Source organism: Ursus maritimus, unplaced genomic scaffold (genome assembly GCF_017311325.1).
Source record: "Ursus maritimus isolate PB19 unplaced genomic scaffold, ASM1731132v1 scaffold_9, whole genome shotgun sequence".
In the NCBI taxonomy this organism is placed as follows: Eukaryota; Metazoa; Chordata; class Mammalia; order Carnivora; family Ursidae; genus Ursus; species Ursus maritimus.
The window spans coordinates 79,838,767-79,860,846 of NW_024427107.1; the positions used below are offsets into that span (position 1 = coordinate 79,838,767).

At 65.4% G+C, this 22,080-nt stretch overlaps 2 protein-coding genes across 8 annotated transcripts; one reads left to right on the forward strand and one right to left on the reverse strand.

Moving 5' to 3' along the window:
• The first annotated feature begins 45 nt into the window (after positions 1-45).
• LOC121101737 (IQ motif and ankyrin repeat domain-containing protein 1-like) lies at positions 46-743 on the forward strand. Of its 2 annotated transcripts, XM_040626091.1 has the most exons (3): positions 46-167; positions 243-377; positions 440-743. In XM_040626091.1, exons 1-3 carry the CDS (start codon positions 130-132, stop codon positions 741-743), a joined length of 477 nt encoding a protein of 158 aa, XP_040482025.1. In that variant the 5' UTR covers positions 46-129. The 2 variants fall into 2 exon arrangements, with proteins under 2 accessions (XP_040482025.1, XP_040482024.1); XM_040626090.1 differs by having other exon boundaries at positions 46-377.
• A 98-nt stretch (positions 744-841) lies between these two features.
• LOC103656708 (scribble planar cell polarity protein) lies at positions 842-21,567 on the reverse strand. 6 transcript variants are annotated; one of them, XM_040626085.1, is made up of 37 exons: positions 21,407-21,567; positions 20,134-20,251; positions 19,947-20,025; positions 19,766-19,855; positions 19,608-19,664; positions 19,447-19,510; positions 19,277-19,351; positions 19,064-19,208; positions 18,539-18,657; positions 18,128-18,327; positions 17,871-18,037; positions 17,653-17,783; positions 17,435-17,560; positions 16,520-16,663; positions 15,890-16,297; positions 15,141-15,185; positions 14,604-14,693; positions 14,035-14,112; positions 13,085-13,408; positions 12,907-12,987; positions 12,568-12,822; positions 12,163-12,273; positions 11,771-12,064; positions 11,476-11,664; positions 5,296-5,406; positions 5,164-5,211; positions 4,861-4,935; positions 3,710-3,772; positions 2,898-3,005; positions 2,650-2,809; positions 2,435-2,570; positions 2,130-2,321; positions 1,899-2,041; positions 1,785-1,822; positions 1,599-1,673; positions 1,300-1,351; positions 842-1,222 (listed from the first exon to the last, which is right to left on the reverse strand). In XM_040626085.1, exons 1-37 carry the CDS (start codon positions 21,563-21,565, stop codon positions 1,077-1,079), a joined length of 4,896 nt encoding a protein of 1,631 aa, XP_040482019.1. In that variant the 5' UTR covers positions 21,566-21,567; the 3' UTR covers positions 842-1,076. The 6 variants fall into 6 exon arrangements, with proteins under 6 accessions (XP_040482019.1, XP_040482020.1, XP_040482018.1 ...); XM_040626086.1 differs by having other exon boundaries at positions 2,898-2,957; positions 15,141-15,203; XM_040626084.1 differs by having other exon boundaries at positions 15,141-15,203.
• Between the last annotated feature and the right edge of the window lie 513 nt (positions 21,568-22,080).

The following is a 22,080-nucleotide window of genomic DNA, read 5'->3' on the forward strand; positions in this document are numbered from 1 at the left end:
GGGGGACTAGGCCCAGGGAGGGGTCGGGCACCGGGTCCTGCCGTCGGTGCCCGCCCCACTCACGCCCTCGCAGGGGAAGAGGAGGTGCCAGGGCTCAAGTGCCGGGTCGCTGAGCTGCACGACGTACTAATGAAGGACGTGGGCGACCGCATCCATGCCGATGGCCGGTGGGTGGTCACGGCTGGGTGGGACGGTGGGAAGAGGATTTGGGTGAGCGGCAGTGACCCGGTGGCCACTCCCAGGTGGCCTCTTGTCATCGACCCTTCGGGCCTGGCGGCCACCTTCCTGCGTTACCAGGACAGCAACTACGTGGACGCCGCGAACCCTGCCCACCTGCGGCCAGAGAGGATCCGGCTGGCGCTGCTGGGGGCGCTCAGGTAAGTCGGGGGAGGGCGGGGCCCCCTCCCCCGGGCGCCTCACCCACCGGGCCACCCCGCAGGTACGGGAAGCCGCTGGTGTTTGACCTGCGTGAGGCAGACCTGTTCCCCGTGGTGTGGCAGCAGCTGGAGGCCGTGCGGCCAGGGCTGGCCCAGGAGCTGCTGAGCCAGGAGCTCCTGGAGCAGGAGCGGTACCTGTCGCTGCTGCGACCTGCCGACGGGCCCGAGTACAACCCCTCGCGGTTCCAGGCGGCGCGCCTGCGACACTTCCGTGTCGTCTTCGTCACCGAGGCCCCGTGGCCACCCACGGAGCAGCTGCGGGTGTTGCTCCCCATTCGGGTGCTGCTCCCCAGCGGGGGCCTGTAGGGCCGGGCGGTGGGGGTCCGGCTGGAGGGCACGGGTTTGCAGGCAGAGCGTGGAGCGGGGGAGGGGCCCCTGGGTAAGACAGGTGCACACGCAGGAAGTAAAACGTAGTCAATTTTATTCTTCTGAAACCACAAAATAGAGTCTTTGGTTGTACAAACGTCACTAGTTACAGTCTTGCCAACGGGTCCCAGCTGGGAGGGGGGGCAGTTAGTCAGCGGCCAGAACGCCTGAGGGGTCTCTTTAAAATGCTAACTCCCAGGTTAAAAGACTTGGGTCAAGGGTGCGGTGCAGCTGGCAGGGCCCCTCCCCCAAGTCGAGGGCGGCACCGAGCCTCTAGGAGGGCACTGGCCCCAGGCCCCGGCGCCCGGGCCGCACGGGGCGGCGGCTGCTGCACAGGGTCACCTCCTCGGGGCCCACGGCGCCTGGCGAGCGCCTGCCCAGAAGCACCATGGCCACCTCTCCGTCCTCCTCCTGCAGGCCTAGTGGGCAGAGCAAGGCACGGAGTGAGCTGACCGGCTCCCTGCGCGCACCCCCGGGGCTCAGCCTGCCAACTCACCAGGGCTGGGAGATGGTTCTAGGGACCTCAGCTCCTCAGCAAAATCTGGGGACTGCGATGGGAAGAAGCGTTAGGTCAGGACGGCACCCCAGGCCTGCCTGCAGCCACCCTCCAGAGCCTGGGTGGGGGTCCCCGCGGAGCCCTGGCCCAAGGATGGCAGCTGGCTGGGGAGGCCCCGCGCCCACGGAACAGGACTCGAGACAGGCAGAGTGAGAGGGACAAGCCTGGCTGGCAGGCGCAGGCGCAGGTGGAAAGGCGGCAGGCGCTGTGCGCGGCTGTCCTGCGGACGGGCCTGGTACCTGCATGTCATAGACAGGTCTGGAAGAAGGGAGGGCTGCAAACACCCTGTAGTCAAACTTCCTCCCAGATAAGGCCTTGAAAGGACAGCGTGAGGGAGAAAGGCAGAGAGTGTGAAGAGGGGGAGGGGAGGGGCGGGCTGAGTCTGGGGAGGGGTGCAGGGCGGGCAACAGCTGCAGGCTCCTCACCAGGCGTCCAGGGGAGGTGCTGGTCTGGGGCCCCAGGTCTGGGGGGACAAGAAGCGGGTGTTGGGAAAGGTCTGGGCTGTGTGCCCCACCCGCCCCCCCGGCCTGGCCACAGACCTTCCCCGGGTGTGGGCGATGGGGTGGGCGCGGGCGAGGGGGCCTCAGCCAGCCGCTCCAGGGGCCCGCGCCTGCTCCGGCCCTCCTGGGACTTGCTGAGGACCATCTGCGCACGGAGGGCGTCCTGCTCCAGGGACTTCATCCTGTGGGCGAAGGGGAGGCGGTGCTGGGCGGGTGGGCGGGTGCGGTGACGGGTGGGGGAAAGGCCTCGCCGGGCCAGCAGGGCCTCACCTGGCTGCCCTCCACAGCGCGCGCTTCTCGGCCTCCAGGGCCCGCCGCTCGGCAGGGGACAGAGCCCGATCGGGCACAGGCGCCGACAGCTCCGGGCTCTGAACGCGCAGCCGCTCCTGATGGCGCCGCTCGGCTTTGGCCGTGCGCACCGGGGCACCGCCTCCGAGGGGCTGGGGGGACTGGGGGCTGAGCCTGGGACAGGAGGCGGGGCAGGAGGACCAGGTGGGTGGGGTGCCACTGGCACAGGGACCCCTGGGCGGTGCCTCCCCACCCCCACCCAGGGAGACGTGCGGGGTGTCCCTCACCCCACGGCAGGGCCGGCCCAGGGCCGCGGCTCCTCGGGCTCCTCCTCCTCGGGGGCCTCCCCGTCCAGGTCCAGAGTAAGCCCGCTGTCCTCGGCCTCCCGCAGCAACTGCGCCCTCTTCTGCTGTAGCTTCCGTGCTGGGGTGGGGGGTTAGGTGAGACCCCGGCCCGGCCCCCCCTTCCCGCGCCCTTCCCGCCTGCGCAGCTGGCCACCTACCTTCCTCCTCCTGCATCTTGCGCAGGTCGTCAGCACCCACCAGGGACACGCGCTTGGGGGGGCCCTCGGCCTGGGGCACCCGCACCTCTAGCTCAAAATACTTCTGCCGCTCACGGAAAGACAGTTGCTCCGGGGAGGCCATGGGCCCAGGGGTGGGGGGCTGTGGGAAGCAGGTCCTGAGACCTGGGCTCTCTGGGCGCACGCCCCACAGGCACACGTGGCAGAAGGGCGGGCCGCCCACCGCGTACCTGGGCAGGGGTGTCCTGCGGGGGGTGTGGGCCAGGCACAGCAGCGAAGGTCCTGTAGGCCTGCTTCACGTTGGTGGGCAGTGCGTCGGGAGAGGGTGGGGATGGGGGCTGGGGTGGGGAAGCATGTGAGCCGGGCGAGGACAGCTGTCCTGGCTGCAGCCACCACCCAGCCAGCCCCCAGCTGTCCCCACCAGCTGCCGCTGACTCCCGTGCCCCGTGGATCTGAGCACTCACAAAGTGGGGCCACGGAGCCCCCTGGCCAGGCCCAAGCCAGTTTTCTCAGCAAAGGGCAGGGACGAAGGCCAGAAAGAGGGACTGGGGTCCGGGTAAGGGGATGAGGGGGTCGGTGGAGGAAGGAGACCTGGAGCCAGTGGGGTGGCTTGGGTGGGTAGCCAGGGGCATGGGGCCCACACTCGCCTGTCTGCTATCTGCAGGGGAAGACGCTAGGAGCTGGCCTCCAAGCTGGCCCTGCCAGTGCTTACCCCCACTGCAGTGTAGCAAGAGTGGGGGTGCCCATGGCCTGGCCCTCCCATGCAGTAGACCCAGGGAGCCTCAGTAGGACCAAGCTGGCCCCCAGGGACTCATACACAGGCGGGCAGGTGAGATGAAGCAGCCCTGACCACCCAGCTCTGTCTGCCCAGGGGCCGCAGGGAGCCCCTCCGCCCATCGCCAACCACCCCTGGCCAGGGAGCCGCTCACGTGAGCTGTGCCCTCACGGTGAGGAGTGGCAGCTGGGGGAAGGCGTTATGCCCTGGCCCCACCTCCCTGGAGGAGGGGGCACTGTCCTTCACTCCCACCTGGTGGGCACTCACCTGCTGGCAGCTGGGGGAGCAGGGGCCCTCAGCCATCTTCCCTCCTGTCGCCCCAGGCAGTACCTGCAGGGGTCAGGCAACGCCGGGGTGAGGGTCAGGCAGGGCTGGGGCCCCACCAGGAGGAGCTCCTGGGGAATGGGTGCTTGCCCAAAGCTGCTTCTCTGTTCCCTGACCCGACGCCAGCCCAGGGGAGATGCCCGATGGGCCTAAACCACCGCTCAGCCAGCATGGAGTTCTCCCCTAAAGGCCATGACCCGGTTGGCCAGGCTCCCCTCTGCCCCCACAGGGCCAGGGGGACAGGAGGGAGGGTCTTCCCACACGGGGGGGGGGGCAGGGGGGAGGCAGCTGTTCCACGAGCAGCCCCCCCCACCTACCCTCCCCATGTACTCTGAAGAGGTGTGAGCCAGGAAGGCCCTGCCTCTCACCGGCCACCCCACAGCCAGGCCCCTTTCTGGTCCAAGGACACTGGGCCCCCACCCTGGGGGCTTCCCATTCAGCTGCTCGTGGCTCAGGAGCGAAGGTCTACACGAAAGCCCCTGGCAGCCCCCAGGCCCTCCCCCAGCACAAGCACCCCCCTCCTCGGCAGTACTCGTGCCTCCTGGAGCCCTGCCGGTGACCACTCGCCTTCCTGTAGGGCTTCTGAGCCTCGGCCGGCTGCGCACAGCCTCTGGGAGGCCTGTTTATAGCTCTTGGGGGAGGGGTGAGGCCCAAACATCCGTCCTGCCCAGTGCCTGCCCCCCAGCTGTCAGCACTGGGCCACTGCCGCCCCCGCCCCGGTCTCCATGGCTTCTCGAGGCTGCTCCACGCTGTTCCCATCCACAGTGGCTCAAACCCAATCCCACCAGGACCCCCAAAGGCTCCAGTGGCCTCCACTCTCCCCAGCCTGCTTGGCAAGCCTGAAGGGGAGGGGGGCTTCCCAGGAGCCGGCCCTGAGCCCTTTGCCGCTGCTGGGCTTGTCTGCAGGATGAGGCCGGCCAGTGCCGGGTTAGGAGGCAGAGCTCCAGCGTGGGTACTCATGGCCAGTGTCCCCTGCAGGCCCCGCCTACAAGCCCTGTGCCCTGGGGTCTCAGTAACGAGTGGGGGCTAAGGCAGGGGCAGGACAGAGCTAAGACGGGCAGAGACCAGGCCGGGGACGTGACTTGGACACTGACCCTCTGCGTGCTGGTGGTGCCGGGCATGGCGGCTAAGGTGCGGTAATCCAGCTTGAGGCTCTCCGAGCTCCGACCCTGGGGAGCAGAGTCAACACGGTGGCGCGAGAGGCCGTGTCTGCACCTGAGTGTGGGGCTGGCAGACGCTACCGAGCGTGGGCTGCAGCCACCCGCCGCCCCGTGTGCTGCGTCCACCCTGGTGGCCTGCAGCACCCCAGCGGGTAGGGGGCGGCTGGAGCCCAGAGCCCCGGGGCCTGAGCATGAAGACAAGCCCGGCGTGTAGGGCAGGAGCGCCCGGACACTCACCACAGCCTCCAGTCCCCACTGCGGGGTCTGTCCCGGCAGCTCCTTCTCCTGTGGGCAGAGAGGATGCCAGTCAGGGACCGCCAGCCTCAGGCTCCCCAGCCCCGGGGGCCGCCAGCTGCAGGTGGCTCTGACCTTGCCAGAGCCCTCGGGGCTCAGCTCCCGGTCGATGGAGGAGATGCTCTCCAGGCTGTTCCGGCGGCCGAGGCCTGCCGCAAAAGGGTTGGCAATGACGCCAGGGGACACCTGAGGAGAGAAGCAGGCTAAGGGCAGGGTCCCCGGCCTCAAGATCCCTAGCTAAGGACCTGCTGGCAACCCCCCCAGCCGAGGCAGCCTCCTGGGTCGTGGAGGTCTGGGACTGGCGCCACTGGTCACCCGGGACGCCGTGCCATCAACCCCATCCGCGACACGGGGTAGCCCCAGGTCACGGATGCACATCACAGGCACTGGGGGCCTTTCTGACACGTGGCAGGAGGCAGGGGAGGTCGACCGTGCACACTGAGCCGTGGGGTGCCTGGTGGCTGCTTCTGAAGTCTGCAGCACGAGCGCCCAGCAAGGACTCTGAAATCAAGGCCACGATGCAGGAGAAACCCAGCGGCTCTGAGCAGGGGACAGCCTGCTGTCTGGTCACGAACTGGGCTTTGACCGTGAACCCCGAGGGCGAACACAGAGAGACGGAAACACGGAATGGCTCTCTCTGCAACCCCACGAGACACGAGGGGGATAGCTCGGTCTTGACCAACAGCAGGAACCAGAGTGGGGGCAGCACAGGAGAACCCCTGACGTGAACAGCCCCCACTGACGGGGGCTGTCGGTGTGGCTGAAACACAAACCCAGCGCAGACGTCATTCAGAAAGGCCGAGTGGGAGAATGAATGAGCGGAGGGTCAGTGGGGCAGCAGCCCCCCGGAAAGCAAGGACAGGGGAGCCCCCAGCAGGGAAGAGGGAGCTCAAGGCTGAAAATATTGAGCAGACATGGGGACGCTGTCATGACAAATGGTGTCGCTCGCAAGATGGACACAACGACTGCGGGCAAAGACTCGAGATGCGGGCTTGGCGGGAACTCGCGGGAGGCCCAAATAGCCCCGGGATTCTGACAAAAGTGGAAGATTTAACGACGGACACTAAGGAGCCCACCTTCCCAACTTCTGGGATACGTTTGTCCAAAGACCACAGGCAGGTCCCAGAGAGGCGGGACCGAGCGGAAAGCATAAGAGGCAAGGCCGCCGCCTGGTTTCTCTCATCCGAGTCTGAGAAGGCCACGTGCACAGGGAAGGGCTGGCCTGTGGGGCAGGACGTGAACTCATGCTTTTCCACAGCAGGAGACACCCACACGTGACAGCCCGGCCCTGAGAAGTCCTGAGGTCGCGAGCACACCCAGGGCCCAGATCTTGGCTTCTAAACACCGCTTTCCACTAAAAGGAACCAGCGCTCCTTGGAGACACGGCACGCGGGGTGGGGGGGCCGGGGCTGTGCCAGGAAGGAGGCTGCCCACGGTGAGACGAGCCACGTGAGAAGGGCCAGCTGGAAGCCCTTCCATCAGCCGAGTCGGGGCACGAAACCGGCACCCACAGCGACAAACCGTCACCCGTGAAAGAACACAGAGGCCGGTGAGGCGCGGTAACAGCAGACAGGTGAGTATCTCACCACGGGGAAGGGGGCGGCGGCGGCGGCACAGAGCCCACTGCCGAGCGCAGAAGGAGCCATGAACTGAGAACACGGCTGCGAGCCGCGACCACGGTACTAATGCTGGAAACACCCACGGGTGCCAGCACTGGCGGGTGAGGATGTCAGGACGAATGGCACAAACACTCTCAAAGTATCCCGCACAAAACACATACAGATTTCAAAGGGGAAAGAGCCGGGTGCCTGGGGGGCTCAGTCGTTACGCGTCTGCCTTCGGCTCAGGGCGTGATCCCGGCGTTCTGGGATCGAGCCCCACATCAGGCTCCTCTGCTGGGAGCCTGCTTCTTCCTCTCCCACTCCCCCTGCCTGTGTTCCCTCTCTCGCTGGCCGTCTCTCTGTCAAATAAATAAATAAATAAATAAATTCTTTAAAAAACAAAACAAAACAAAAGAGAAAGAGCCACTTCGTGATGGGGAAACCCAGGGACAGCGCTGTGGAGGCTGTCGGTGACGGGACACACCGCCACGTGTGCGCCCGGTCGGGAGGCTCTGGGGACCACTGCGGTGATCCATCACAGGGGCACCCACTGAAACCAGTCTCGAGCAGCCACGGGACACTCTGCACAAGGTCAGGGTCAAGGAGACTGGGGATACGGGGCAACCGGACGCCCACGCACCCCCCGGACCGAACCCTCTGCTACGAAGGATGCCGTGGGCAGCTGGAGAAGTGCACGCAGGGCCTCTGAGGGACAGAGTCTGCGGCCTGTTCTTGCCACTTGTTTCCAAGTTTAACATTATTTTATGTATTTGTTTTATTTTTCAAAAAGACATAATGCGGGGGGGGCGCCTGGGTGGTTCCCCTGGGTGGCTCCGTCAGTGAGGCATCATGATCCCGGGGTCCTGGGATTGAGCCCCATGTCCACTCTCTGCTCAGCGGGGACCATGCTTCTCCCTCCCCCTCTGCTGCTGACCCTGTGCGTGCGCTCGCTCTTTCAAATAAATAAAATGTTAAAAAAAAAAGATACAATTGCAAGATAACCCCAAGCTAACACACATGGTGGACTGAAGAGGGGGCAGGGAGACAAAGGCAGACTCCTCAAAGGAACTGTTTGTAGTTTTGGCTTTGGAACCGCATAAACGCAAACACTAGCATGAAACCGATCTTTTAAAACCATCCCTAAAAACTGAAAACAAGTAAGCCTAACCATATACCAAGTTGGCAGCATAATGACACAAAGAACTACTTCAAATGACTTAAAAACACAGTATTCTGATTACACATCCCAGTGAACAAAACTTACGGGCACAGGGAAATCTTAACTTGCTCTCATACGTCCTGTTATTAACGGCAATACTGGTACTGCACTTTGGAATTATTAATTACGATATTGTTACTTAAAAAAAATTTCAGTACAAGAAAAAAGATACAAATGTAAAATCAAAAGTTAGTAAAAAACCTGTAATCTCAACTATGAATAAAAATGCCAGTATGGAGGATCCTGGCTGGCCCACGTCAGAGGGGCCTGCGACTCTTGATCTGGGGGTCCACGCTGCGTGTGGAACCTACTTAAAAAACCAGTACAAACTCATGGCTTCTCTCTTCCTAGAAATATCCACATCCCAGGCTCCAAGTGCTGCCCAGCCCCGGCTGGGCTCTTGGGGCCAGCGGCCCCTGGAAACAGCCGACTCCAGGACTGGGGCAGGAAACACCTGGATACCTGCTCACTCCAGAGAGCAAGAAAGCTGTCGAATGACAGGTATCAGGCTGGACAGACAGCCCCACACCCGACGAGGGCACAGTGTGGGCACAAACGTCAAGAACACACGGCCCCGTGAATTCAACAAGAGAAAAACACGTCAGCTGCCATCTCTGGAGATCTCCAAGGCTGCAGCTTGTTCCCGAAAACACGGACAAGATGAAGGGAAGGGAGCCGGCGTGTATCGCGTGTGTCCGGGGTGGCGTGGCTCGGAGTGGGGGGCGTCTCCTCCCCGCAGGCCGTCTGCAGAAGGCGGAAGAGCGATGCGCAGAGGACAGATGGGAGCACCGCCCCCTCGTGCAGGCGGTAAGGGAGGGCCGAAGAGGAAAGGTGAGCGAGGACGAGGCCCAAGTGCTGGCTCTCGAGGCAAGCGTGAGCCGGAGGCCAAGAAGGGACGTGACCGCAGTGTGCTCCCGCGTCGCCATGCGGGCAGACTGGCGGGCATGTGGGTGCTGTCTCCTCGGTCTGAGCCTCCCTGGAAGCCCGGCACCTGCCCGAGCACCACACCGAGGTCCATGAGACTGTGCAGGCGCCCAAGGAAGCACGGGCCCAGAGGACAGGCCGGCAAGTCTGCACAAGTCCCGCCTCCCGCCGCCATGGAGAGTGCTGGGGGAGAGACGTGGCCTGGGCACGAGCTAGCAGCAAGCCTGGTTTTCAGAACCCAAGCAAAGTTCAGAGGACACTCGGCGAGCCCTGGTTCCTACAGGGGTCAGACACGCGCATGCAGATGAGGAAGCAGACTGAGTTTAAGGAAAATGGGGGGGGGGTGGCAAGCAGAGAGTTGTGAGCGCCTGCCCCACTCCCTGGGGCCTTCAGAAATGACAGCAAACATCCAAGTGCAAGTTGAAACGGCCCCTTCAAGTTGGCACAAGACGGGGCAGCTGGCCGCCATCCCCCTGCAACCCCGAGCACCAGGGGTCCCGGAGCAGACCGGCAGAGCCTGACCAGGAGAGCCAGGTCCACAGGACACAGGGCTTCCGACCAGATTAGAATTAGTAAGGAAACCAGAGCAATCGTGAACGTGCTCAGGGAAAAAAACGCAATCACACGGTGAAAGAATTCTGAAACCAGAGCTAATTCTTGGGTCCCAACCAACTTGTTACAGAGCTCGGCAGGCTCTTTTGGAAGAGAAGACACACTTCTCTAGAACTTCTCTAAAATAGGAAAAACAGGCGATGTGACCAACTAGGGATCAAAGCACACAGGAAAGCGACCGTATTTAGGACACACAGGTAAGGCAGGCCCCAAGTTCCCCAACCTGCGGGGACGACAGGTGCACAGTGCCCGCTGCTGACGTGACACATCATTTCACCCAAAAGCAATTCCGGGGGGTTACAGAGCTCTGCTTTTAACAGTCACATTAGTACAACAAGGAAACGTGAGACAGCGTAGGATGCGGAAGACTTTCCTAAGCAAAACCCCAAATCCAGAAGACACAAAGGAAAAGATCCGAAGACGTAATTCATAGAAAACTTAGATTTCTAAAATCTCAACGAAACCATTCTTAAAAAGTGAAAGTGACAAAAACATTTACGTCCCACGAAACCAGGTACCAACGCTTGGAAGGTGAAAGAGCGCCCATCAGTTACGGGACGACAGACAAGTCCAAGTGCCCAGGCTGGGGGCTGGGGTTGGAGGCCCCGCAGGGCAGGCCTGCCCATCTGCCCACCGCCGGTACCCCCAGGGCGCCTTCCTGCACGAACGCCCCAAAAACCAAAGACAGGCTCCCAGGCTTGCTGGCTGGTGCGCTGGGAAGCCCCGGAAAGCCGCCCGCAGGAGGAAGCACACACGTGACACGGGGAGGGACCGCCAGGAACAGCCAAGGGTGTGCACCCCACCTGTGACTCGCTGCACGTTCACGCCCTTCCCTGTGCAGCTGTTTTCTTCTTTCTCTTTAAAATCGGCAAACATACTGGCTGAAACGCCTCTAAACACACATACGAAATAAATAAAAAATAAAGGCTTCTCTGGGGCCACTCGGTCTAGCCTTAAGTCCTAAGAGAAATTCCTCCCTGGAAACCACCAGGGTTCCCACAAAGATGGAGGAAGATGTGGGCGTGGGGCCCCCAGCCCAGGGTCCGGGCCTGGAGTGAGGCGCACGAGCACAGGCTCTGTTCCCTTCAGCAGACGACACGCGACAAGGGGCGAGCCCTCGCTGGCAGTGAGTCACTACCCCAGAGACCCACCTGATGCACGGGCCGACCCGCGGGGACCGCCTTGGCCCTCTGCAGGTCAGGAGCTCTCGGAGGCCCGCGTGGGCTGCAGGCATGGGCACAGCCGCGTCAGTGTACGCCCAGGGGCCCCAGGGACAGCAGGGGAGAAGGCAGGACAGCGTGGGGACGCAGAGGCTCGGAAGCCAGAGTCGCTCAGCACGCAGGCCAGGCTGAGGGCTGAGCCTCGGGAGCCCAGTCCTGGTCCTAGCCGCCAGCCCTTGCCCTGAGGGGCCGGGCAGGAGCACAGCTGGGCCCCCACGTGCCCACCACCCCCACCCCCGGCTTCTGCTCTGCGGCAGACGCTCCCAGGGAGCAAGCTGGCTGCTGAGGGACTGCCAGCAGAGGACAGTGCCTGGACGGGCTGGAGGTCCCTGTGCGTGTCTGTAGGCACAGTCCTGAGGGGCCGTGTGCTGGGCTCAGAGCAACGCCCCCGTCCCGGCCTCGTGGCCCTGCCCTGTAGGCGCCGCCCGCCTGGAGGTGCGTGGCACGATCGTGCACTGCTCTTCCCGGGCCAAAGCCTCCGCACACTGTCTCGAGCAGGCGGCCAGGAGCACAGCCTGGAGTGGCCCATGGCCCATGGCACCCTCGCATGCCACCTCACAACGGCTTAGAGACAGAGCAGCTGTCCCGGCCCGCACACGGTCCCTCGTCGCACGTCTAGGCCGAGCCGCGGACAGGACCCTGTCCCTAAGGTGGAGCACTGACGGGGGCAGACACTGACCTCAGCGGGGGCAGCGGTGCTGGCGTCGAAGCCATCACAGACGAGCACGGTGAGGGAGTCGCCGACCGCGCGCAGCAGCTGCACGGCCTCGCCATGCGTCAGGCCCAGCAGGCTCTGCTGGTTCACCTCCAGCAGCCGTTGCCCTACCCGCAGCCGGCCATCACGCCCGGCTGCTCCCGTGGGGCTCACCTGCAAGAGACCGGGGCCTCCAACTTCAGGACTGGCCCAGGGTCTGGGCCCTCGTCCCCTCCCCCAGGAACCCAGTGGGGCGGGTCTGGCAGGGGAGAGGCCTCACCTTGGAAATGAAGATGCCCTCATCTGTGGGGTCGCAGGGGTTCCCTGCGTGGCCCTTGGCGCCCCCTCGAATGCTGATGCCCAGCTTCTCCCCGGGGGCCTTCTGGATACAGAGTTCCCGCATGCCCGGGGGTGGTGGGTCCCTCCTCACGAGCAAGACCAGCTCCAGGCAGGGCCGAAGCAGGGCACTGACTGCCTCCTGGTGCGTGGCCTCACGGATATCCTGCCCGTTCACCGCCAGGATGCGGTCCCCAACCCGGAGGCCGCTGCGTGCAGCCAGGCCCCGTGGTAGCACCTGTCGGGGGCGACGATGCTCAGAGGGCTGGGGACCTTGCTGCCCCGTGCCCAGGCCGGGCCCTCCCAGCACAGAGACGCCTGTAGGGCCCGCTCTACCTTGGAAATGAACACGCCAGGCTCCTGGATACCAAACGGGTGGCTGGAGTGATCAGAGCCCCCAACGATGCTGAGCCCCAGGGGGCCCCCGGCTCTCGGCAGGCAGATCTCCTGGGGATAACGAGGGGCACGAGGGGCTGCTGGAACGAACCCGCTGGAGCAGCAAAGGGGCGCCTCTCCAGCCCAGAGAGTGTGCGCGCCCCAGGTCCCTGCTGCGTCAGAGCACACAAGCACACCACACGGGGACGCAGTGACCATGACACAGAGCCCCAGGGACCCGGCACCAAAACAGAGAGAGCGTGAGCACCTACTTTCCCACCTGGAGAAACTGGCACCCCGCAGCTAAAACTTTACGGGGGGCATGGGGGGAGTAGGGGACAGGCAGGGAGAGGCCCAGGATCTTACCTCCACAGGGTATGGCCCCTCCAAGGCAGCAGCCAGCAGGCTAGGGGCCAGCCTCAGCGGCCCAGATTCCCCAGGGGTGGCAGTGACCACGGCGGTGGTGGCTGCAATGGGGGGTGGGGGGGAGTGTGGCAGAGGGCTGGGGGGAAGGGGCCCCCCGGCCTCCCGCTCCAGCAGCAGGGCGATGGTGGGGGAAGCGGCGGTCAGCAGGGAGACGGCGTGGTCGTGCCTGGCCTCAGTCATGTCCACCCCGTTGATCTGCAAGAGTGCGGCCAGTCAGGGTGCCCTGTGGGGTGAGCGGAGCGGATGGGGCAGTGAGCAGGCCCCACTACCCCCACTCACCGAGAGGACACGGTCGCCGACCTGCAGAGTGCCCGCCCGGTGGGCAGCGCCCCCCTCTGCGATGCGGGAGATGAAGATACCCTGCGGGGAAAAGCAGAGCCCGGGGCAGTGAGTCCTCGTCCCCGCCCAGCTCCCCCTGCCTGAAGCACCCCCCGCAGCCCCCGCGAACCAGCCTCACCCCATCGCCAGCCCGGTAAGGAGTGGAGCCTTTCCCGCCCGCGATGCTGAAGCCCAGCCCCTTCTCGCTGCGCACAAGGCAAGCCACGTGACGCTGGCGCGGAGGCCCCGCAGACTCAGGCTGGAGCAGGGGCAGGCGCAGGCCAGCTCCCCGCCACTCCCGCGGGCTGTAGTCATCCTCCGGCCGCAGAGGCGTGACGGTGACTGCGTTCTCTGGCTCCACCATGCGCTCCCGCCACAGCCGCATGTGCACGGTGGCGCCCGCCCCCCGCAGCGCCTCCACAGCCTGCTGGTGCTCGGCGCCGTGCAAGGCCACGCCGTTCACCTGCAGCGCGCGACACCCGTCAGGACACGGCCACGGCCACGCCGAGGCTCTGCGTGTACCGCCGCCACAGATGGGAGACAGAAGAGGAACGAGCCACAGAACTCCTGGCGGGGTAACCACCCCCTCAACCACCCTGTGTGACCCTGGGGGTGGGGGCGGGGAAGGGTACGAGCCAGGCTGACGGGAACAAGGGGACGCACCTGGGTCCCTAGCCCTGCAACCCCCCTCCACCTGTCCCTCATCCGAGCAGTCCCACAACTGAGGACGCCCAGGGTCACCGGGCGTCTGACCCTGTGCCTCCACGCTGACCCCGGCTCAGTGAGGCTCCCTCCCCTCAGCCCTGCCTGGGCCAACACCCGCTTGGCCTGACAGCCTCTGTCCACAGCCTCTCCAGGCCCCGCAGAGAGAGGGTCGGTGGCCCTCAGACTCCAAACTGGTGCGTCAGTAATCAGCACAAGCGCAGTCTCCCAGGAGCCCCCAACACACGTGCCAAGGTTCCGAGGCAGGACTAATCCCCCGCCCAACTTGCTGGAGGGCTGACCACCTCCCCGGCCAGCCTCCGAGGGCGGCCTCTGCTCCCGACACAGGCGGGGCCGTGTGGAGCCTGAGACGCGTCACTGACTCACCTCTAGGAGCTTGTCACCCACTCGGACGCCCGCCCGGGCTGCGGGGCCGTCCTCGGACACCCGAGAGATGAATATGCCCTGGGAAACAAGCAGGAGCTGAGCGAAGAAAGAGGACAGGGGCCGTGGAGGGCCTGCCTAGCCTGACCTGCTGGGGAGGAGTGGGGCAAGGCCTACAAACATGCCCAAGGGCACGGGAAGAAGAGAACCGGGCTTGGGGCCGTCATAGGCGCTAGGCTCACCGCTGCAGAGCCAGAAGGCATAGGCCGACCTCCTGGGACGATCTGCACCCCCACATCCAATAGGGGTAAACACGGGAGGGAAGGCAGAGTGCCAAGGAGCGCTCCGGCACGCTTCCCGTCTCTAACTAAGCTCCCTGGGTCAGTCCTGGGCCAGCAGTCATGGCCAGGCACCTGGAGAGCAGGGAGCCCTGAGCACGAGCAGATGCCCAGAACAAAGTGGGCTGTGAGGTCGGAAGGGGCAGCACGACAACCCTCAAAACCGCGAAAGCCTCTTGGAGAAAAGGCAGGGATGCTGGGAGAGGGGTCCCTGAGGTGGCCACGGCTCCTCACCTCGTCGTCCCCTTTGTAGGGTGTAGAGCCCTTGCCGCCAGCGATGCTGATACCCAGGCCCCCCGTCTGCCGCACGATGGTGAGCGTCAGCTAGAAACAGAACAGACGCTTGCTGTCTGGGGGCTGCCTGTGGGCCCGGCAGGGGATGGGGAGGGCCTCGTCGTGTCCAGCAGCCTGGGCGGCCCCAGGCAACACAGAGGGGCTGCACAGGGATGGACACTCGCAGGACAGAGCACAGCCTGGATGGAGGCCCTGCCCTGCCTCCACCTGCAGGTGCCGCCTCAAAGCCCCGCGGTTCCTGAAACGCCCCAGCACCCCTGCCACCAGGCCCGGCCGCCTTGCCCAGGCCTGCACTCCGCATCTGTCCACCTGTGTCAGAGGGCCGGCAGGCCCCAACCCGAAGGAGGTGCACAGAAGCTCTTACGGGGCAGGGGTCTGCACAGGCGTGCGGGGCGGGGGAAGGAGGCGCGAGAGCCCACAGCCCCGGAAGCAAGGCCAGCAGCCCGGGACACGGAGCGCAAAGCGGAGAGTACAGACCTCTTCTTCCTCAATGCGTGCGGGTTCTATCAGCAGGTTATTGGCCTGGTCAAACGACACCCCCTGTTAGGACAGGACCAGCGAGGGCATGCAGGTGAGCCGCCGCCCCGCCACCGCCTCACCCGGCCCTGCCGAGAGCAGAAAGGACAGCAGCAACCACACCAAGCTCCCGCAGCCTAACCACCGGCCCCTCCCCACCAGTCCAGAAGGGTGGCCACCACCGCCGCTGCACCGTCAAATGGGGCAGGCTCGGCTGGTCGGGGGGGGGACCCCCCAGCAGGCTGAGGCCACGTCTGGCTGTCCCAGGCCCCTCAGATGCCACGGCATTGCGCTCATGCTCAGGACAGAACCTCGACATCAGATACACAGGAGTGTTGCGGGGGCAAGACAGCCCCAGGGAGCAGACGGGACCTTGTGTGGGCCTGAGAGCCACCCTACGGCTGGGGACAGGACTCGCATGAGGGTCCACAGTGGGCCCGAAGGCCAGCTCTGAGGAGGACCCGAGAGGAAGGAAGAGTCCAGGCAGCGACGGGACAGCCGCCAGACCCCAGCGCCCCAGTCTGAACTCAGCCCAAGAGGACCCTGGAGAGTCAGCAGCCCTTGGGGGTGGGCCCCTCCCCTGGCAGCAAGATTGGGACGGGGGGCCCAGAGCTGCTGTGCGAACTGCCAGAGGCCTCAGCGTGGAGTGCGGCCCGACGAGGAGGGGCCGGGGCAGCCCTGCTCGAGTGGGTCTGTGAGCAGAAACCCACCTTGATGGACGGTGCGGACACCACGGCTTCCTCCTTTTCCTCCTCGGCCACTGCTGCCTCCACCTCCGCCTCCTCTTCTTCCTCAGCCTCCTCCTCGGCCTCCTCCTCTTCTTCCTCAGCCTCCTCCTCGGCCCGAGGAGCCCAGGGCGTGTGGGGGCCGTTGTGCCAGCCCGCGGACCCTACAGGGCTCTCACCATCTGGCTGTGTTCCCTGCAGCAAGGCCACCACGGCCTCGGGCTGGGGTAGCTTAGAAATCTTGAAGTGCTTCTTATAGTGAGGTGTGTCCTTGCGGATGAGACGCTGTCTCCCGCCAGGCAGGGGCCAGGGCGCCTCCAGCTGCCCTTCCTCGTTCTCGCCGTCGTCCCCAGGGGGCAGCAGCAGCGTGTCCTCCGCGAAGCGCACTGTGGGCTGGATGAAGCCGGTGTGAGCAGGGCGGTGGGGTCTGCACCCCCAGGAGCCCCGCGTCCCAGAGGGACGGAGGCTCTGAGCAGCACGGCGCCGAACTGTGCTCAGCGCCCAGAAATGCGTGGTGCCAAACACAGGGGGCAGAGCCGGCCCCGGCCCCGGAGGCCCAGCCGCGCACTGACGGGTCCCGCCCACGCGTCTGCTTGGCCCTGGGGCCAGGCTCACCTCCTCGTAAGTCTCTTCCGTGGCCTCCTGCTGGCTCAGCTCCTGTGCTTCCGTCAGCGGCCCCTCGGGTTCACCCTGGGAGGCTGTGCCGGCGGATGCCTGCGAGTCCTCACTCAGACCAGACTCGGTGCTCAGCCTCTTGTCCTGCAGCCGGGCAGGCAGCAGGTCAGTCTGCGGCGCCCCTGGCGGGCTCACCCCTGCACAGGTGGGGGCAGTCCATCCCAGCCCACGGGGAGGCCACGCTGCCCTCTAACTCGACAGAGGCTGTGCAAAACCACAGTTCTGTGGCGTAGCTCCTCAAAGATCTTCCTGAAAATAACTGAAGAACAAGGACCAGACGAGCTCCCAGGAGAACGCCAGCCTGAGAAAGGCCGGCAGCCCCGACAGCAGCACGGCTCTGCAAACAAGCTGCCAACAGCAGCTTCGAGGGGTGGGTGGGCCTGCCCCATGTCCCCCAGGTGTCACCCTCGGGATCCCAGAGCTTCCCCCAGCCCCTGTGGCTAGAAACCTCTAAAGAAGCAGAACTGGGCTTGTAAACACTGATCCCAGATCCCTACACCCAAGCTGATCCTGCCCCCAGCCAGCTTCGTGAGGACCCGCGGGCCTCGCTCTCCATCCCCCATGCCACCAAGAACGTGGCCACCTCTGGCTCGCCCTGTGCTCCTGCCCCACATGGCTACGCCACATACTCCCCACAGCCCTTGCAGGACACGGTCCTGCCCTGTGGGATAGCACAGCACACTTGGCCCTGGACCCCCACCCCTCACCAGGCTCATCTCCTCCCATCCCCGCCCCCCCGGCCACCCTGGGCCCTCAGAGCCCCACACCCAGGATGACAAGACGCCCAGGGCTCCCGAGAGGTGCAAGCCTGCCGGGCTGGTGTCCCTCCTGCGCCGTGCGGTTTCCCAAAGGCACCTCCTCCAGGGGCGAGGGCGGCCTGGACTCAGGCCTGCAGGAGTAGGCTTCACCTCGACGCTCCTCGACACCCCTCTTCATCACCTTCAGCTCGCTAGGGTGAGGCGTGGCCCGGCGCTGCAGGCCCTGCAACGTGCACGAGGGTGCAGGGTGGGGCAGGGCAGGGGTCAGGGGAGGGCAGGGAGGAGGCGGCCCACCCAGGGAGCCCCCCGCCATACCCGCTTCTCAGCAGCAGCTCCCTCGGCATCGTCGCCGCACGCTGGGACCTCCAGGAACTGGATGACGCTGACACGGCTGGGCGGGGCGTCGCTCCAGCTCTCCGCAGGGCTGCTCTGCGGTCCCAGATCCTCTGAAGCAGATGAACGTCAGGGGCAGGCGGACTCGTCTGAGGCCGTACCCACCCCTGGGTCACAGCTGCCAACCGCCAGCAACCTACCAAGGCTGGGCGGGGGTTGCTGGGGCAACAGGTAGCAGGTGAGCACCTTCTCGCCCGTCTGAGCGTCGTCCTCCGTCTGGAACCGGAGCATTGGCTGCGCCTGGTTCTCGGCCAGCCATAGGGCCTTGAGGTTGAGGTGGGTGAGCGCAAATGGCAGACTCTGCAGCCTGGCGGCCGGTGGGCATGGTCAGCTCAGCTGGGGGGCCGGTGGGCACGGTCAGCTCAGCGGGGGCTGGGCAGGGCGGGTGGGCACTCACCGGTTCCCGGCCACGTCCAGCACATGTAACTCAGCCGTGTGGGCGAGCTCGGGCGGCAGGGCGGCCAGGCGGTTGTCCCTTAAGGAGAGAACGCTGAGCGCCACACAGCCTCCGATCTCCGGTGGCAGCGCCTCTAGACGGTTCCGGTCCGCGTTGAGGTTGGTCAGCTTGGTCAGTTTCCCCAGAGAGCGGGGCAGAGCCTGGCCGGGAAAAGGGAGGGCCAGGGGTTGGCCAAAATCCACTAGACTTCGGAAGGAGGGAGAACCCCTCAGGAGCGTCTCCAGCCCCCGCGCTGTGCCACCCCCGCCAAATGCTTCCTGTCAGCGGCCTCCCGTCCGACCAGACAGCCGGGCCCTGCCACGCAGCGGCACCCTGTCCTCGCTCCCCGGGCCCCGCCAGGCTGGGCCATACCGTCAGCAGGTTCTCCGTGAGCATGAGCTCAGAGAGGTTCTCACAGTCGCCGATAGCCTCGGTCACCTCGCACAGCCGGTTCTGGTCCACCTTCAGGATGGACAGCTGCTTCAGCTGACCTGGGTTGGGGACACGTGGGGACAAGGCTGAGTGGGGTGCAGGGACCAGCTGCCCATACGGCACAGGCAGGGAAAAGCCCCGCCCTGCCCTGGGGAGGCACGCCTCTCTGCTGCCCACCCCTCTGCCGCCCGCCCCATCCTCCCGCTCGTGCAGCCCCTCCAGCTCCCCAGCCCCAGAGAAGACAGCTTGGCACTCCGCGTGGCCTTCCCGACTCACCATCCCCCCCGCCACAAGACGCCTCGGCTGCTCAGGTGCGGCACCTGGTCACCCCCACCCCCAGCCTCAGCGTCCTTTCCTCTTCTCAGGGGTGTCTCTCAGAGCCCAGGGAGAGTCAGGGCCCCCCCCAGGACCCTCCTCTAGGCCAGGGCTCAGCACCCGCCGCGCCCCTCCCAGGCCGGTGCTGACCGATGCCGTCCGGAAGCCGCTGCAGCAGGTTCTGGGAGAGCAGCAGGTCAGTGAGCAGCAGCAGCCCACCCAGCTCGGCAGGCAACTCCTCCAGCCGGTTTTCTGACACGTCCAGGCATACGAGGCGCCGCAGGTTCCCCAACTCCTGAGGGTGGGCACAGAAGGTCAGGGTCCGGCCGGGGGCAAGCTAGGGGCTGCCACACCCTCACTCACCGGGGGCAGTGCTGACAACTGGTTCCGGTCCAGCCACAGCTCTCGGAGGTTGGGCAGAGCCCCGAGGGTGTCAGGCTGCAACAAGAGATGGGGACAGAGTGACGGGGTTGAAGGGACAGCCCAAGGCTCACCTGCCCTGCCTCGCCCAGACGGCCCCGCCCTCTCCGCACCAGTACTTCCAGCTCATTGCCTCCCAGATCCAGCTGTTCCAGCTTGACCAGGAAGGAAAGAGACCTGCAGAACAAACAGCGAGTTTGCTGTGGCCGCGTGGCCCCAGGCCCTCGGCACCACGGCCCAAGCAGGTGCTGCTGGAAGACCCGCGCCCACTCACGCAGGCAAGGACTTGAGCAGGTTCTCCCGGAGCTCCAGGGTCACCAGGTTGGCAAGGCTGAAAGAGAGATCAGGGTGGGGAAGTGATGGAAGCAGGGATGGTGGGAACAGATGGAGGAGTGAGGCTGAGCTGAGTCTCCCTGCCCTGGGATCACTCACTTGCCCACGTCCCCAGGCAGCGCCTGCAGAGACACATCATTAAGCGCCAGGTGAGCCAGGCTTCGTAGCTGAGTGAAGCCTTCAGGGAGCCTGTGCAGAGAAAGGGGGACCTCAGATGTCCAGAACATGGCCGCGGAAACCCCCATGCCCGCCGCTGCCCCCCAGCGCAGCCACCACCCACCTAGACAAGGGGTTCCCGCTGAAGTCTGCAATCTCCAGAGCCTTGCAGAACTTGATGCTCTCGGGGATTTCGGGGATATCTGTGATAGGAGAGGGATCAGCGCAGAGACACACCCAGAGTCTCCCAGAGCTTGAAACCCTTGCTGCCGCCCCTGGGCTCCACCCCAGCCCTGCGCCGGGCTCCGCACCGTTGCGGGACACATCCAGCTCCACCAGCTGCATGAAGTTGGCCACCTCGGGGGGCAGCCGCTGGATTTCGTTGTCGCTGAGGCCCAGCTTCCGCAGGTTCAGCAGCCGGAAGAAGGGCTGTGAGCAGGGGTGGGGTTAGGGTAGGATGGACTCTGCAACACAGGGCCCCTCCAGAGCAGACACGGGTTCACACATCACAGATCCCGTGGGCCTTTGCCTGCTCCAGGCCACACAGAAACCCAGGGTCCTGCCTCATCACCCCCAACTGCAGCAAGAAAAGGAGAGAAAAACGTGTACCCGCCCCTCGCTGTGCTTCTAACTTCCTAACTGTTGGTACCTGGTCCCTTGATGTCACCTGAGACGCCTTCCTTGCAGCTGTTTGGCCATAGGACGGAGCTCATGTGCCCAAATCTCAGCTGAGAAGTTCATCCGCTCCAGGCTGAGCAGCTCCCTGTTCCTTACTCTGCGTGCTCCCCTCGACTCCACTCACCACCTGAAGCCCCTCTTATACCCACCCAGGGAGACCGCCAGGGCCCACAGTGCTTTCTGCCATGGCATCCAACCACCCCAGCCTGAATCTGTGACAACAACTTGACAGCTACAGAAAAGAAAAAAAAAAAAACAAAAAAACAAAAAACGACAACCACAGTGAGTACCACAAACACGGGCAGCTGTGAAGGTTCCTGGAAAGGGCGACGGACAGAACCGTCCCATCCAGTCCCATCCAAGCCCTGAGGGGGGGGGGCGCCACACCCTTTGTGGCACACAGCCGCCAGGCACTGGGCCACTTAGCACCCTGTCTCCAGAAAGGAAATCCTTTTATGACCTGCTTCCTTTGGCCTCTTCTCCAGAGCGGCCTTAGAAGGAAAGCAAGCAGACGAGGAGGCGCGACACCAAGGGGACGTGGAGAGCCTGCAGACCTGCTGGACGAGGACCTTCCGGAGAGCTCGCCTACCCCACCTCAGCCCCAGGAAGAGAGCAGGCCGAGAAGGCTAGGCTCCCCGCCTCCAGCGCAGCGCAGCAGGCTGGTCTCCACCTGCCAGACCAGGTTCACCTTCCCCTGCGTCCAGCCCGTCACATCTACCACGGCCGCGGCTCTCCCTCCACCGCGGCTCTCCCAGGCTGTGCCCGGCCCCGCCACTCCCAGGCGCGCACCTGACGATCGCTGCCGCCTGGTGCCAGCACCCGAGGTAGGTGAGGAGGGTGGGGTCAGCCAGCCGGCGCCCCGGCCCGACCCCGCCGCCCGGTGCCCAGGTGCGGGCGGCCGCTCACCTTGGGCAGCTCGCGCAGCTGGTTGGCGTCGAGGAGCAGCTCCTCCAAGCTGCGGCTGTAGCGGTAGATCTCCTCGGGCACGGCCTGCAGTGAGCAGTGCCGCTTGTCCACCGACTCCACGTGCCGGTTGCAGCGCCACAGCGGGATGCACTTGAGCATGGTGCGGGCGGGCGGGCGCGCGGCGCGGGCTCAGGCGCGGGCTCGGGCGGCGGGCTCGGCCGGGGGGCGGGGCTCGGTCCGCATGAGCGCCGGGGCCGGCCGCGCGGGGGAGCGGGGCGGCGGCAGCGGCGGCGCTGGGCCCGGGCCGCGCTCGGAACGCTCGGCCCGAGGCGGCCCGAGCTAAGGGGGGGGACGGGAAGAGGCAGGGACCGGGGGCAAAGGTGGGTGCGCGGCCCGGCCGGCGCTCAGACTCTGGGGAGGCGGCGGCGGCGGCCCCGCATCCCGCCCAGCCCGCTCGTCCGCCGCTGTGCCGCAGCCGGAACAGCCGCCGCTGCCCGCCGGACTGCCCCGCCGACAACCGCCGGCCGCCGCGCAGCCCGCCGGGAAGCCGAGGCCCGCCCGCACCGCCCATCGCCGCTGGGAACTGCAACCCCCACAAGGCCTCGCGGTGCCGGCGCCCCGGAGATCCCGTAGCAGTCTCGCGCACAGCCTGCTGGGAAGCTTTGCTTCCGTCC